The sequence below is a fragment of the Biomphalaria glabrata genome, chromosome 2 (assembly GCF_947242115.1).
Source record: "Biomphalaria glabrata chromosome 2, xgBioGlab47.1, whole genome shotgun sequence".
NCBI classification, from domain to species: domain Eukaryota; kingdom Metazoa; phylum Mollusca; class Gastropoda; family Planorbidae; genus Biomphalaria; species Biomphalaria glabrata.
The window spans coordinates 56,783,779-56,801,106 of record NC_074712.1 but is presented as its reverse complement, the minus strand read 5'-3'; the positions used below and the strand labels follow the sequence as shown (position 1 = coordinate 56,801,106).

The following is a 17,328-nucleotide window of genomic DNA, read 5'->3' as shown; positions in this document are numbered from 1 at the left end:
CTTAATCTTAAAATTATTAAAAGCTCATTGTTTAATCATTTTTAAGTTTTTTTTTCGAATAATTTATTAACCTAGATCTGGGTTTCATTTAGATTCAATGTGACCTCAGATGCAAATCAACAGGTCAGGACATCGCAATAAAGTAATTTCAAATATAGACTTAAACTAGAGCGAATGTGTGGATAAAAAATGTTTCATAAAAACATTGGATTGTTAATTTAAACTAAATAAGTTAGTTAATTAATAAAAAGAAATTAATAGATTTTCATGTATGACCATAGATGTAAAATCAATTGTACCAATGAGTGACCCCAAATTTTTTATCAATGAAGATGCTTTTTTTTCATGTTGGTCTATGACCTATTATGAAGTGTTTTATGCAAAAATGGTGCATCTTTAGGAATTTAAAAAAAAAAAAAAAGCTAAAATATAGAAGCTTAATAATTTTCAATAACAGAAAATAAGATTTAGCATTACTGATAAAATGTGCTTGAAGTGCTAGGCAGACACCAACCAATGAAGTATTTAAACCTGCTGTTGATGCTTTTTATCTACTTTAAATACTTTGGCCTTAGTAGTGTGTTGTTTTTTTTCGAAAACAAAAAATTATTTATACATTTCCTACATGATTTTCAAAAACATTTTTTATAAATGTTCAAGTCAGTGGAAGATTTTATATGCTATAACAGCCCTCACAGGAAAAAGATTTATTCTAAAACAGCTTTTAGTTCCTGGTTACACTCAGTACTTAGTGCCTGAATGTGTCCTCTGTCCATCTTAGTAGGCCTACTTAGGGCCTAAATGTGTCCTCTGGCCATGTTAGTACTTAAAGCCTTAATGTGTCCTCTGGCCATCTTAGTAGGCCTACTTAGGGCCTGAATGTGTCCTCTGGCCATGTTAGTTAATTTGTTTATCAGGGAAAAAAAAAGAGATTGTCTAAATCTATTTGACATTTTTAAAAATTCTACTATGATTTTAGTCAATTCCATTGAATTAAAAGCAAAAATAAACTATACAATCTGCAACAATTTGTTCAATAATATTTGATTTATTGAAAGCTTACAAAGCAACTGAGTATGTTAATTAAAAGAAAACTATCAAAAGAACACATGGAAAATACCTTTTTAGTAGTTTATTATGATATATATATCTACATTTATGAAACAAGTTTAATAAAAAAAAAATTATCTATTATGTTTTACCAAGATTCAATAGAAAAAAATGATTGTTACGTTTTAACAAGATTCAAATATCCTCTGCAGAAAAAAACAGAACTCAATAAAGAGCTTAATTGGTAACTAGCTGCGTTAAGAAATTATGTCTTTAAAAAAAGTGAAACAAGAAAATTAGCATCATAATATAACTAAAAGCCTTTCAACTACTGCTAACATAACTAAAATATTTAAAATATAAACTTATACAATTCAACATTTTTGTTTTTCTCTTTAGTGAATTAAACAAAAGTGACATCCATTTTTATCTACAACAATCTACATGAATTAAAAATCCCATGAAGTTGTAGAGTAATATTACAAGCAAATGCTACTGGACCCACTACAAGTTACAAAGAGCATGTGACCACAATGGAATGCAAAGATTGTCTACACTGGAAATCTAGAACTAGACAACAAACATTGATACACGTATGGAATCAACTCGAAGACAATCATGCCTATGTACAAAATAATTAGTACAGAATGAACACATGGTAACATTATGGCTAAATATTGAACTTAGAATTTATCACATCCTTTTATGTCTCATTGCAGCGCCAATTCTATTAGCTACTATTCAAACTTTAAGATACAATACAAAGAATACTTCAATGCAATATTACCTTCACTCTCATTTTGAGAATGATTGTACAGCCATCAGTTTGTAACACAACATTTCATTGGTCAAATCAACTGATTAAGTTAGAAGTACCTCACTTTGTGAATGATTGTACAGCCATCACTGTTCATAAAACAACATTTCATTGGTCAGATCAACTGACTAGGTCAGTAGTACCTCACTTTGTGAGTGATTGTATAGCCATCACTGTTCATAACATAAAATTTCATTGGTCAAATCAACTGATTAGGTTAATGGTACTATTTTATTGTAACAGGACAAAATAATCTAAAAACAATTTGTCTACTTAAACCGCAGATTGAAAACAAAATTACATTCATTTTGTTATTTGGAAAATTTCATTATCAACAATGCAGTCAACCTAACAAATGTTATATTCATCACACATTTCAACTTGAGTTGTTTTTCTTTTTTGGTTTTGTTTTGAACTAGAAGCTGAATGACCCGTCTACACAAAGAACGCAACTTGGAAGTTACATAGGACAAAAAATGCATACGTTTTAGACATGCTGATCAAACTAATTGCTTCATTCTAATTACTTTAGTGACTAATAAATGACTTTCATCATTGCCAAAAAGAAAGAAACTTACCTGATCCAAGTAAAGGTGAAGTGTAAATATGTTTATCATTTCTTACAAAAGAAAAAATGAAAGCCTCAACATTTCCTTTTTTTTTAACAAAAAATATTATTTACATATCATCTTGAGCATAAAAAAATAAATAAAATTAGCCTACCTACATTTAATTTGCTTTACCTTATAACAAAACGAAATGGTTAGTAATTCACACATGTTAATTCAGCTAGATATAAATATAAGGACCAAGTAAAAGAAAATATATGAAAATATGCCATTATTTCCTGAATAGTCAACCAAAAAGACAGCGTCATTAAAAAAAACTATAAGTTATCTAATGTCAAATAAGTCAAATAAGCAAATAAAATAAATTAATAAATGATAAATAGTATCACAAAATTGGCTAGAATCTGGTTGGACAAAATGTCATGTCCTAAAACGTTTACAATATACAGCTGACTACATTTGAACACAATGAACAATGAACAGCAGTATTTAGTTTGATATGAATAGGAAACACCTTAGTTACCCAAACAAAAACTAGTCATTTTTTGTTTTAAAAAAAAAAGAATATCCCTATATACCCTAAGAAAATGGAACATATTTTACTGTCCATAAAAAGACATTACCAACATATCAAGACTAAAATGTCATTCATATTTTTTTGTTTAAGAAAACAAGACTATTGGTATAAAACAATTCCAAAATTGAATGAACAGTGTTTGGGGAAAAAAATCTAAAAATTGGAAGCATTAAAATTTCATTGTAAACAAACTATATACAAATAACTAACACCACAACATATAGTACTAGTTACCAAGAATTTACAGAGAGGGCTAAACACAATAAAAATGACCCAAGGGTTGTTTAATAATTAAGTGATCATAATGATTTGTTATGTACGAAGTAGTATTTTTTACTAAGCAGGTATTCCCCAAGTTAGTTAATCAGTATACCATTGAAGCTACTAAAGTTGCTGAAGTGAATATATCCACAAGAGCCAGGGATTAACTCTCAGTCCAGCTCAAAGTTTAAAGTGGGCACTGTGGGGAGTTCACATTTTAGTTTACTGCTTTGCAAAGCAAATATTTCTAGATATTTTTATATGAGCTAACTTTCTCTACTTTCTCTAGATAAGAATAACAGACATTCTGACAAACTTTCAGTCAACCAGTAGTGTCAGTAAAAGGGTTTTATGTCTTCATTTGGATAATTGTGTTGATGATCCACAGAATGCTGAGTTTTAACCTTGTACAAAATTTACACTTGAATCATAATTATTTATAGCTATCAAACTGTACAATTTCCTTTCAGTGCCTCCACAGCTGCCTAAGACAGTGGAGGCTTTTTCTTTATTGGATAACGGGATAACCTATAATGTCTTTATTGTAAGGTTCAGATTACATTGATTCAATGATGTAGGATTTTTCTCAAGATGTAAGAAAACCTAATTATTTGATCAAGGTTTGTTAAAAAATGTCGGTTTTAAGAATAAATGCCTGCAAGACATCATCACAAAATAGATTGCTAATTTCAAAGTCAAAAGGTAATCTATTTCAGTTTGTATGATGGCATGATATGTTGTATCAAACAAATTATATATGTTAAAAAGCATTGTTCCATATACAGAAGCTTTAAAATGAGGCTATTTACACAACTTTTTTGAGTATTTGGAATTCGCAGACTACAAAAAAAAACCACAAGATGTTATAGTGGATTATTGTAAGCAAATAGTCTTTTCTTTATTTGTATAATCTTACTTCTTTAGCAAGTCTGGATATTTGAACAACCGTTCTAAAAATACAACATCTCATTCATCTAAATTACCATCAAGCCAAAACAATAGTTTTTAAAAAAATTAGCCTTTAAAGGTTTATCAAAAAACATTACCCATTTTTTTTAAATAAGCTGCTATAGGCTGAGAACAAACAATTCATTGTATTTATAACATTGTTAAAAAATATTGACAACTGTTAAACATAAAAATAACAACAATGAAACAATGTCTGCCCACACACACAAAACATATGGGAGTGGAAGTCCAATGTTAAAAAAACAAAAGTTGACCATCACAATCATCTAATGCTAATACTTTCAAAATCTTTGAGCATTGACTTTAGGAGAACAAATAAGATTTTGAGGTGAGCTGAAAGAAGACAGGCAGTTTGGTTTCTTCATGAGAAATCAATGAGCACACACATGTATAAACAGTACATCAAGAACTCAGCAAAATCTACGGTTAATACTATGCAAATATTTCTACTGATACCAAGGTGAAAGTGTGAGTATTTGTGTGTGATCTTAAAAAAAAAAAAAGTAACAATGTTTAACAATTAAGATTTTTTAGGTTTTCTGATCTCTGGATTTCTTGGTTTTATCTGCTTAACGTCTTTGAGCTGTGCCCAAGGCAAGAAAACTTCCTTCACATTGTGTAATAATCCTCTGTTGTAGAAGGAATCCAGATTTTTGGTATCGGTAGTTTTTGCAGGGTTGTTATTGGGCTTCGAGTGACCTGACTGAACAAGCCCCTCATTTTTCAAGCCAAAGTTTCTTTCATTTTCATCTGAGTGCATGTCATGACATCTCTTGAAGCCATTCCGTCTAGACTCTCCTGGGAGAATGGCACTGTGTTCAGTGCTGTTGTTGTTACAGAAAAGAGATGATTGCTTGTCGCAAGGAAGGGAGGCTAGCTTGTAACGTTCGTTGGTCGTTTGGTTAATGATCAGCAGGTAAATATGGTAGAGAGTGAAAAGGCCCAGTAGAAATGTCAACATGACCAATGAGGTAATTAGAAATATGCAGCGTGGTTGCTGCATAAACAAGTGCTGGAAAAAGAAACAATTTTAAAAGTTATCCACTTTTTAAAAGAAGAACATTGACTAGTCTAATAAAATGTTCTCTAATTTAAAAGTGAAAGTTCAATTAAGTGCATTTTTACAAAGCTTATATCAACTCACTCTGCTTGTCTGGTAAACATTTTGTACACATTATTTCTCCCACACCCATTCTCTGATCAAGTTGAAACTTTGCAAAATTATTCATTGGCATAGACAAGAATTGAATCGATAATGCTAGAAAAAAGGGAAAAAATGCAATGGATCCTGGTGATTACATATCCCCAACCTGTGACCGCAGCTGTGTATCAAGGATTGGCCTATTTAGTCTCTCAAGACGTGAAATGCCACAGCATGAATGATAAAAAAAATAACCAATTAGTTAATTAATTGCTGATAATTCATTATTTTATTTGATACCAATAAGGGACACTAATCTTTCAGTATTAGGTTGGGTTAAGTCCCCTTAAATAATTGTTAACGCTCTCTCTCCCTTACGCATTCTCCCATCAAGTTGATACTTTAAACAATTATTTATTGTACCTAACAAAACATGAATCAATATAAAAAACAAACAAATTAGTCAATTAATAATTGGTAATTAATTATTTTTGTTTGATATTGAATAATAGAAATAACTTGCTCATTATTGATATAGTATTAAGGGCAGAAGTTTCAGAGTTCTTCCCCTTTAGATACGATTTGTTTTTTTGTTTTTTAAAGTATTTTTTTATATTTTGCTTGTTGGGTTTTATTTATTTATCTTTTTTATGTTTCAAAAGAATTAATATAGTTAATTAATGTAGTTAGAAAAATGTAGCTAATTTAAAATTTCAATGATGAATGCTTCCCTTGTCTTTTTGTCCATTATTCAAACCTCACTATATACAAATGGGTTATTTTGAATAACTATTAAAAGTAATTTTATAATCCCAGTGAAGAACCTGAGAGATCATTATGCATATTAATGTATAGTGAAGGTCCATCACACTATTTTGACTGTACTAGTCACTACGTAATATATATAATTATTGTACCTGTATCAGAACTGGAAATGTAACGGGCTGTACTTGTCCAGTGTAAGGGTCCCAGTAGCCAGACTCCATTATTTTAAGATGGCTTACCACTAACACCATGGCCCTTGAAGACATGACTGCACCATTAATTATCATGGCCATTAGAGTGACCAGAAAGATAAGGAAGTAACGCAAATTCCCAGCACCGATGCAGCTATTAGTCCAAATGCAATGATGATCAAATCGATGAATACATTGATTGCAAATCTCTGGAATAAGCATGCGGGCAACAATGCATATCAGGATTTAGTTCAATAGCGAAAAGCATATTTACAAATAATAATGATAATATTAATAATAATAATATATTTTTAGCGCTGTTTTTTTTAGTGCTGTTTTTTTTAGCGCCAACAAAATTTAGGCTTAAGGCACTTTGAGAACATACATAACAGACTTGAAAATGAACTAGAGTTTAAAAAAGCAAATTAATCTAAATACTTATACAAAAGATAAAGTTAAATAACACTTATTAATGTTTCTATTTGAATGACAAGAAAAACTTTTATTTTTCAATTAGTATATTTTGACTATTTGAGAACTTATCATAGTTAATGGATAATGATCAACTTTTAAAATTCCTTTTTTTTTTGTTTTGCAATTTACACTGAACCATTAATTGGTTTTAACTTTTTGCTGAATTGTATAAAATTCATAGATTTAGTTTCCTAACCATCGCACTATTTTGTGTATCTTTGTAAAAGGTAAAATATACACAAGAATTTGGAAAATATGCAATTTTACATAGGGTTAAGTTTTAGCAGAAATGACAATGCCAATACCTATATACAATTTTGATATAACATAAACTTATGTGTGGCATAGCAAAAGTTTAAAAATTTTAATGAATTCTTCCCATGAAAAGGTAGCACCTAGATTTATTTAAGTACAGTTACACCTATCTATTTTAAGTTACTCACTGCAATGCTTTGACCTGGCTGGCTTAATGACTCGACATGTACTGCACTCAGACCCACTCTTAAACAAGACGCCATCTGCCTTGTAAAGGGAGGCAAGCATGGCAGCATTCTTTGATGTCACCCTCCCTGGATCCGTGCCTGCACACAAATGGTAAGCGGCTGCATTTGTGAACAGGAGAAACAAGGGGAAGAAGATGTGGTTCTTGTCTGGCTCAAAAATGTACAGCAAGGGCAGGACGTCCAGCATAAAGATGATGTTACCTCCAAGTACCAGCACCACAAACACAAGTTGCATCACATGGTTCCTGGACAGTGTAAAGGACATTTTTTTTTAATCTAATATAATTGAAAGCTTTTATATAAATGATCACATTGAAATACAATAATATATGGGTTACAGGTTTTGGTTTCTTCTAGAGTTGAGGCTGAATCTGCTGTGATAAGATAAGCCAATTTAAGAGTGGGAAACTTTGCCAGCATTCATACATGAGAATGCACCTGTCTTAGCGCTATCAGAAATGGCAGCGTTCTTCCTCTTTCTCTTGGTTAAGGCCAGCTCAAGGCAAGGGTGGTACCAGCACACAGTTTGTCATTATTATAGAATGGTTAAATGATAAGGCTGAGTAAATCAATTTATTTTGTACAATTATTTTAAGTTGTGTGGCAAGTTTACATGGTTATGCATTAGTTTTGAGAAGATGTAACCAGCTTATGAGTCAGGAGTACATGTCCTCCATAGAGTTAGACCTCTTTCTCTTTACTTCACACATTTTTTGATCATACTTTTAATCTTCTATGCTAATGATGGGACAAAAAAACATGAAGCTCTGTAATAATATTATTAAGAACTTTTATATTTTGGCATCCTTTGAAAAAAAAAAGCCAGATTGAATAAACTGACTTTTCTTTGTTTATTTCCATTTTCCATAATTTTGAATATGTGGAGATAGTTGTGAGGGCTCTATTTAGTTTGGATCTAGTCAGCACTGGATATTTCTCTTTAGTCCAAATTAAAAGATAATCTGCATAAAGTGCCTTATTGACCGAAATGAGGTCCGGGAGGTCATTCATGAAGATTAGAAAGAGAGTGCAGCTAAGGGCTGAACCTTGTGGTAGACTTCTTCCAAACTTTTTTACTAGAGATGGCACCTTCGAATCGGGTTTGGATGGTTCTGTTTTTTAAGAATGCCATGATCCAGCTGTACATTTTTCCATGGATGCCCATTTTTTTCATCTTCAAAAATAGACCTTTTCTCCACACTCTATCATAGGCTTGCTGCAAATCTATAAATACTGCTGTATGTGCTTGTTTTCATGAAACCCTTCTACTGTGTCCTGGATAAAACGAAAGAGGTGGTCTTCTGTTCTACTTGCTTTCCTGAAGCCAGCTTGTGCATTGTGGAGTGAGCAAGTACTTTCTAGCCACCAATAAAGTCGGTTATTGATCATTTTTTCTGCCATTTTGCCAATGTTGGATGTTAGAGATATTGGTCTATAACTTTTTGGGTCTCCAGGTGGTTTATTTTTCTTTAAAATAGGTATTATGTTTGCAGTTCTCCATTCCTGTGGTATGTCTCCAGTTTTCCATGTATGGTTGATAAAGTTAAGTATACAGTTTTGGGCCTGTGGTCCTAGTCCCCGAATCATTTCATTTGTTATTTTATCGGGTCCAGGGGATTTTCTTGACTTAGGCTTTTTAGGGCAGTGTTGAGCTCATGTAGAGTGAAGGGAGTGTCAAAGATCTGACAGTTGACTGTTGGAGCTTTTTCTTCTTTCTTTAAGATATTACTGAAGGCCTGGTCCAGTTGTTTTCTTGGCTTTGACTTGTTAATGCTGGCAAAATATTTATTGAAGGTTTCAGCCTTTTTAAGATTTTCTGTTATTATGTCGTCAGTGCCTTTTTTAGGTTGGGGGTTTGTTATTTGTTTCTTTCCTGCCAGCCGGTGCAGAAGGGTCCAGGCCTTTCGACCATCCTTGTTTAGATCTAGTTGTTCGCATGTTGTGGTCCACTTTTTCTTTTTTTCTGTTTTAATTTTGTATCTTATAAGCCCTGTCAATTAGTTGTACGTTGTCTTGTTCTCTCTAGTAGGTTTTTTTTCTATAGTCTTCCTGGCCATGTTTCTTTCCTTTACTAATTTATCTAATTCAGGTGTCCAAAAAGGTTTGTATTTCTTAACTTGGCCTCGAGGGATGTGTTTTTTTGCAGCTTGTAAGATGTTGGAGACTATAGTTGTATAAGTTGAATTGACGTCTGTCTCCATTATATTGATAGTCTTGAAAGTCTGGCCAGCAAATTATGCTGATGTGGCAAGACAAAATATTTGTAGCTTTTTTTTAATTTTTTTTTTATCTTTCATGACACTAAGGAATCTTGGTATAGAATGTATCAATTTACAAGGTGATTGAGACATTGGACTTAGTGTAGCCTAATGTAATAGAAAAACATACAATGGGTGGCTTCAAATGTTGGACTACTATATTTTACTTAAATTACCCTGATGATAGCAGTGGGTATAACAGAATCAGCTGATCAGTCTCAGACAATCGCTCAGGTAAGAGACAGAGTTAGAGCCTTTGCAAAATATATATTTTGTATAAATATAAATTTTACAAAAATGTGCAACACTTAGAAGTATTTTAAATTTGTAATTACAGACAACCTCAAAACTGTGAAGTGCATTATGTTTCCAGTCAAGAAAAGACAAGCAAGTTATGCTTCTAAGAAACTGACTTGAGCCCTTTCAAGTATTAAATAATGAGAATTAAAAATCTCTAGTAATTTTTGTTTAAAGTCTAACCTTGTATTGAAGACATAATCAACTGACTTGGTCACAGATCTTATCACTACACCTGGCACCAATGTGAAGACTATCTGAAATTTGAGGAAAGTGAAAACTGATCACATTTAGTTTGCTGCCATTATAAATGTGTATTTTATAAGTTCATGGGCGCTAAGACAACAAAAAGTTTAAAAAAACAAGTGTCATAACATCCCAGGAGCTGAGACAGTGGTACTAGCTAATAATCTTCTAAAGATTTGTGGAATTTAGGGACATCACTAAGCCCAATGTTTCTTGCACATTTACTTTGCTGGCTGTAATTGATTTTATAAACAGAAGAGTCTTTATTAATTGTGGCTCACTGTAGCCAGCTGTCTAACAGAAAAACTAATTTTGAATTCCAATATTCAAAGGCCATATATAACAATTCCAATATTCAGATGCCATATATAACAATTCCAATATTCAGATGCCACATATAACAATTCCAATATTCAGATGCCATATATAACTACCAAATTAAATGGTAAATATTGTTATAAATGTAGTGACAGGGAAAGTAGGTTGGCCCTGTCTGACTAGCCAACTTGTGACCTAGGCCAGCATACAGTGAGAGGTCAAGAGTGACAAGCATTGGCTATTTGAGAACAGACTCTTGTGAACACTCAACATGCAGATTGCCAGTGATATGTCACATGATTCTAGAAGGGACTGTTGACAGGCCTAAGGGGTTTCAATTGTTTTCCAGGTTTTAAAACCCTATGTAAAAAAGGCCAGTAGAGCAGTACAGAACAGTATAGTTCTCTACTGTTACAGTGATTGAACAGTCAGTGATTTTTTGCTGTCAATTGTACAGCATTTGGCTGTTATTTCACACAGATACTATACCACACAATTTAAAGTTAAGTTGTCAAGTTGTTGAGATAGCGCATTTTATCCAACGTTAGCAATGAAAGCAAAATAAGAGAGCAATTTTACAAATTACTCACAAACCTGAGAATCACACATTTTAAAACTGGTATAAATAGAAATTCTTACATCTAGTATAGAAACTAGATTCTGCTAAGTTCCTATAGTTTTCTATCTATTAATTTAAAAAAATAAAAGCATTTATTGGTGAAAAGTTTGGGTGAAATGAATGCCATGCTAAAGGTATCTGATCTATATTTCTCAACTTTCAGTACAACAGTTAAAATATAACAAGAATATCCAAGACTCATTTGGGTTACCTTCAAGCATAAACCCTTCAACTTGTCCGAGATGTTTGATAAAAATGGTGAAGCTCCGGAGAACATTACAAAGACACTGACTAGAGCAAAAATTCCAATGTATCCAAACAGGAAGTAAAGAAAATCCATGCTCTGTGAAAAGTGAATCAATAATTTTAAATTTGATAACAAATATACATGCAATGTTAATCTACTGCTAATTAGCTTTCTTTGAAATTATATCTTTATTTATAGACAAGCGTATAGATAATTAAAAGTGTATTACCAGGCAAAGCAATGGTCTAGCCTCTAAGTTTTAAATGTAAATAAAGAAAATATTTAAAAAGAGGGAGAGGAGGGGTAAATAATGTAAATAAAATAAATAAATGCTTTCATGCTTATAGCATGCTCAGAGCGCTATGGTCCAATCTCACTTGTGGACCAATGAGGTGGAGGGGGTATCTGGAGAAGGTTTTTCAGTGCTGCCTTTAGGCACTCAGTTAACACAACTCTGCTTGAGTCTGGGCTGTCAAACATCGAGCCTCCCTACCTTCATAGACAGCCAAGCCAAGTGTACTTAGCCTCTCAACCAGGCTTCCCATTTTGTAATTGGAAATCTTGGCATGATTTGGAAGTCACACATTAATATATAATTTTGATTTTTCAGGCGTTTGTTTGTTTTTTTTTAGAAAGAAATGAAATTAGCTAAAACCAGTTGATTAGGTTAAACTTTACATTCAATTATTTAATGGTATTTAATAGCTAGATTTTTAAAAGAAAAATTTTATACATATTTATATATATATATAGTTCATTTGAGAATCTGAATAGAGGACTTTTAAGTCAAGTCAATCAGTTTAAAAACTTCATGGTTACTACACAAAAAATACATCAGGGAACATTCCAATATTATGTTGCGGCTTAGAGGGAGGGGGGTATTTTTGGCATTATGTAATATCCAAACATTCCCTCATATTATTATTATTATTATATGTGGATTTGCAAATAACTTTGTTGCTTACTATAAACCAATGTGTATTCCATTTTATTGTATATTATCATTTTGTGTAGTTTTTAATACATATTTCTTAAATGTTTTAAACAGTAAAAACAGAATAAAAAGTTTAAAAACACTTTATCAATTTGTATTCTTTTTTTTAAATCAGAGTATTATATTTCACATTATATAACCTCTGACCTGAAGATATATTGTTTGATTGAAATTCAATCGATCAAGATTCTAGCTTTTATGAAATAATTTTTCATGGTCTGAAACAGTATTTATAGAGTCAACCGAGAAATCAAAAATTGGCTGATTACATTTGTAGAGTTTTCCAACTGTCCAGCATCTCACTAAATCACAGTGTCATCTAAGAAGATCAGTGCCAACATCATAATCTGAAAAATAACAGACATAGTCCATCACATCAATTCTTACAGACTTCCCAAATCTCAAATGAGGCAAGAAACAAAAATATACAAGTCCAAGCTGATTGACTCTTTTTTCATTCATTCACCTTATCTCTAATTCTCTCAGATGTTTAGTAACCTGTTATTACTCCACTTGCATGTGATGCAACTGTAAGTTATTTTGGTGATTGAAACCAAAAAAGTTTATTTTCCCAAATTGATATTTTATTCATTCATTTATTCCAATACTTTTTCATGAAGCCAAATAAAAATGTTTAGGCACAAAATGATACTTCCTGACCTTTTTTTTTTTTATATTTTTATTTTGGCTTTTAAAGTAATGAACAGCACTTCTTGGCATGTAATTGAAAACAAATTGATAGTTCTATGTACTTTTTTTTTAATATGAAATAGCTGGATGAACAAAAGTGTTAGTGTGCAAAAAGTTATAATTTATGATGTATATCAAGGCTAAGAAAAATACCCCCTTTCAGACCTTGCAATCTATAGGACATATGATGTAATGGTCATTTTTTTTAAAAAGACACCAAGACAATTAATGATGGTGTCATGTGGCCAGATCTAGATTAGATCTATCTAATCTATCTATTCTTAATACTAGAACACTAGATTTAGACAACTAGAGTGAGATTTTGTATGAAGCTTTCCCTTTGTAGATCTGTATAGAGTATCTTATGTTCTTATCTTATATATTAAAGAATTACTTCAAAAAAGAAGATAATAACGTCCTATGCATTTCATTTATCAATATAGTCAACCCATGTTTATTAAATGACTTAAACTCTGCAACTTATTCCATTATCTAATGGCACTAAGCAGAAGGAGCACTTGTAAGAATTAGTTCTAGTATATGGAATAAGAAATGTGCCTCTATCTTTGTGTCTTTCTGGGTATTTCATTAGGTTTTGTTATTCTATGTGTAAATTATGGTTCATTGTTTTATGTATTATAGCTACTTTACTTTGTATTCTCAAAGTTAAGGGGGTTAAGTCATTTTACTAATCAAATTTGAATATTCGTTTGTTATAAATCTCACTGATCTATTTTGTATTTGTTCTAGTTTCTTTGTTTTCTTGAGTTGAAGGATCCCAAACAGAGTATGCATATTCTAATATTGGCCTAACTAAAGTTAAATAGCATTTTTTAGTATTCACATTTGACTAGAGTAATACCTTTAGTAAAATCACTAAATTTAGAAAGCCTTTAGGAAAAACAGACTCAAAAGTAAAGTAGCAATTATACATAAAACATGTGTCAATCTAGTCATCATGCATGTATAAATATGTATAATAAAAAGTAAAGTTCCCCTTTCAGACACTGTGGTCTATAGGGCAGGGAATGTTTTTGTGGCCTATGGTTATTGAAGGTGTCATGTGGCCAGCACAACCAACCGCCTTTACTTTTCCCCAACTAATGTCAGGTACCCATTAGATGGACTCAGAGGTGCCCAAAGATCCCGAAATTAAAATCCCAGTCACCAGGATTGGAGATCGGACCCCCGGTTTGGAAGCCAAGAACTTCACTGCTCAGCCACCATGCCTCCACTGTATAATAAATAACCATAAATAATCTAGATTGAGATCTAGATAGTAAGTAATAAATAAGTTGAAAAAATCGAATCTACATCTACTCATGATCATCTAGATCTTTTTAAATCTATATATAATATTTTATTTAGATCTCTAGTAGTAGTATATAGATCTAGAATCTATATCTAGTCACTGATAATAATATAATTATAATAAAAATAATTTATATTCATAATATTGACTTTACTTTTAGTAAGTATAGGCAGTATAGTCATAGTGTCTAAATTGACTATTATAGTCACTATAGTAACTATAGTAATTAGTATAATTATATTATTATAATGATAATCATGTAATTTGTATATATATCATTATACTAACTAGGCCTATTATGACTATTACTATTACTGTATAGATAGTGACATAGTGTATTACACTGTATTAGTTAGTGATTTAAAGTTATATATCTATAAATTATAACTAGTCTAACTAGAACTAGATATATGACTTATGAGTATAATGTATTAATTTAATTAGATCTATCACTCTATGATTTATAATTGACTATGAGTAACTATGACTCTTGACACTATCTATGATTGACTATGCCTATGACTATGGTGACTATGAGTGTGTCACTCAGTCAACTCAATGACACTCACAGAAGTCACAGACTCACTTCACTCACTGACTCAGTCACAGTCTCAGTCAGTCTGACTATCTCAAACTCATATCCTGCCTGATATAAAATTGCATAATTAATGATAATTGCCTGCGTACTAGAATCTCTAGATTTAATTTGATCTTGATCTAGAGGACGTGAGTTAAGACATCAAGGTCTAGATCTATTATAATTATCCACATTATTTATTACTTATCAACTCTCAATTTTTAGAATAAGCCGGAAGAAGCTTCAATGTAAAAGAAAACAAAATATCTAGACGTCTAGATCAGGGGTCGGCAACCTTTTGAGTCGGAAGAGCCAAAAATTACAATTTACAAAATTTCAACGTTTTTAAAGAGCCACAATTTTTTTCCCCAACAATAAATATGTACTTGCATTAGTTAAGTTTTTTTTTAATAAAAAATGAATCTATTTATTCATAAGAAAATATATCTATTTATCTTATATAAATAGTGTTTTTCACAACAAATAAGATTATATATATATATATATATATACTTGATTATTCATATCTATATTATAAAGTAGAATGTGAGGTGTATGTATGTATGTATGTATGTATGTTACTTATAGACATCAAAACCGCTTGACCAATCTTGATAAAACTAGGCAGGAATGTTCCTTGGGTACCAACTTAGACCGTAGTGTATGTATTGTAGCCCTAAAACAAACTTAAGACCCTCAAAAAAAAAATAAAGTTGTCCGACTCTATTACAGCTATAGTATTTTATGGATCTAGGCCATGTCTACAATGTTGACACGAGAAAAGATAGAAAGGATTTAGACCTAGATGTAATTTTAAGAAATACACTTTGCGCAGATAGTTTTTTACTTTGACACATGAAAATACAAAAGAAGATCCATTGATTTTATTATATAATAAAATTAACCTTCAATTTTGTGTTTCAAAAGCATTTTTTACATAAATTAGTTCCTGATATCTGTGACTACAGATTACCTGGCGAACATTCTTTCATTAGACAATACCAATTGGTTACACATTAACACATCTCTCTACTGAGTCTATGCTTAGGTCTAGGTCTAAAACTCTTATTGAACTCTAAGATGATAAAACTTCTTTTCGCAAAGATAGTTTTGTGCTTTAACACATAAACATACTAATTATTGTCCATTCATTTGATATTTTAATCAATTTAACATTCAAATTTGTTTTTCTAAAGCATTTTTAATACATTCGTTCGCTGTTCGCTAAAGTTGCGTAGCCGTGTTGAGATAGGCCTATATTCATTCATGAAAAAAGGTTACGCTTGCGCAACACAGAATGAACAGAATAAAAGCCAATTTAGATCTATGTCTACCTCAAGATTTACTTTATACTTTAACGCATGAACATACAAAATTAAGTCTACTCATCTCAAATTTTAATCAAATATATGTAGGCCTACAAGCAAATGTTTTCATTTGAAAAAATGAATTTAGGGCTATTAGCTATTTTTATTTGATAGCTATTTTTACATTGACACATTCGCTTTACTTATTACATTATTATTTCATTTAATTGTGACTATATCGACAGTAATGCGCAAATAAAGACCCGCGGGTCGCGGGTAACATATGTCTAGTGGCATTATAAAGATAATTGCCCATTAATGAAGTATAAAATAGAACAGTTACATAAAACACTACCTTGTACTTCAATAACAAACAATTGTTCGAACAAATTCAGAGAGAGCGATGGCTTTGCATGATTTTAGAAAGTTTGGATAAATTTGGCTTATAACTCATAACTTGTTTTTAGTATCAAACACGACTCTAAATTTTCATTTGTTAGTTGGCTTCTTACTTTACTTTGAATTATATTCATGCATAAGAACGCTTGCTTGCACGAATATGTTGATTCGAATATACTCAGCCTTCAGGGTTCCAAATGCCAACGTTCTCACCTGACTGTAGCAATCTGGAGGACTATTCCATGCGTCGAATATAAGCGCCTCATCTCGCGGCATTTCTTTTGAAGCTGTCCACTTTTGTTGCGTTGCCTACATTTCTGGACCTTCAACTCTTTCAACTTTATTTTTAACTCTGTCCTTGCAGTTTTTGATTCAGCTCATTTAATTTCATTGATATATCCACCATAAAGTAAAATTTGTACAACCATTTATCGTCTCTAATTCAAGGTGATTAATGCTTTTCTTTTATTTAGAAATGCATCTATTTCAATCAAACTTTTCAAAACCATACCTTTGGAAAGCTATCGCACTTTATTGTATAGAATAAAGTCGGAATACTAAGTCTCCATTTCGTTTAAAAATTCTTTAAACTGACGATGGTAGAGTGCTTTTGACAAGATGTTGTTAAAAGTCTTGATTAACAAATTCATGATCTTAACTATTTCGGCGTAAATGTTTGGACACAAAGCGCTCCTTGGTGTAGTAAGCAGTGAAACGTTTATTGGTTTATTTATTTGTTTATTGCCC

At 31.6% G+C, this 17,328-nt stretch overlaps 1 protein-coding gene across 1 annotated transcript; it reads right to left on the bottom strand.

Moving 5' to 3' along the window:
* Positions 1–1,117: 1,117 nt before the first annotated feature.
* Positions 1,118–15,142, bottom strand: LOC106056638 (palmitoyltransferase ZDHHC4-like). Its single transcript, XM_013213454.2, has 7 exons — positions 14,986–15,142; positions 12,566–12,643; positions 11,267–11,398; positions 10,056–10,129; positions 7,258–7,562; positions 6,302–6,549; positions 1,118–5,255 (listed from the first exon to the last, which is right to left on the bottom strand). The coding sequence occupies exons 3-7, from the start codon at positions 11,393–11,395 to the stop codon at positions 4,764–4,766; spliced, it is 1,248 nt and encodes a 415-aa protein (XP_013068908.2). The 5' UTR covers positions 11,396–11,398; positions 12,566–12,643; positions 14,986–15,142; the 3' UTR covers positions 1,118–4,763.
* Positions 15,143–17,328: the final 2,186 nt, after the last annotated feature.

What these genes read in the sequence shown, in the direction of transcription:
- LOC106056638 (XM_013213454.2), bottom strand. Translation starts at nt 11,395, where the DNA reads ATGGATTTTCTTTACTTCCTGTTTGGATACATTGGAATTTTTGCTCTA. An exon ending in TGAAGGGTTTATGCTTGAAG is followed by an intron (nt 10,130 to 11,266) that starts GTAACCCAAATG and finishes CTCAAATTTCAG; the next exon opens with ATAGTCTTCACATTGGTGCC. An exon ending in CATTTCCAGTTCTGATACAG is followed by an intron (nt 5,256 to 6,301) that starts GTACAATAATTA and finishes TTCTTTTTCCAG; the next exon opens with CACTTGTTTATGCAGCAACC.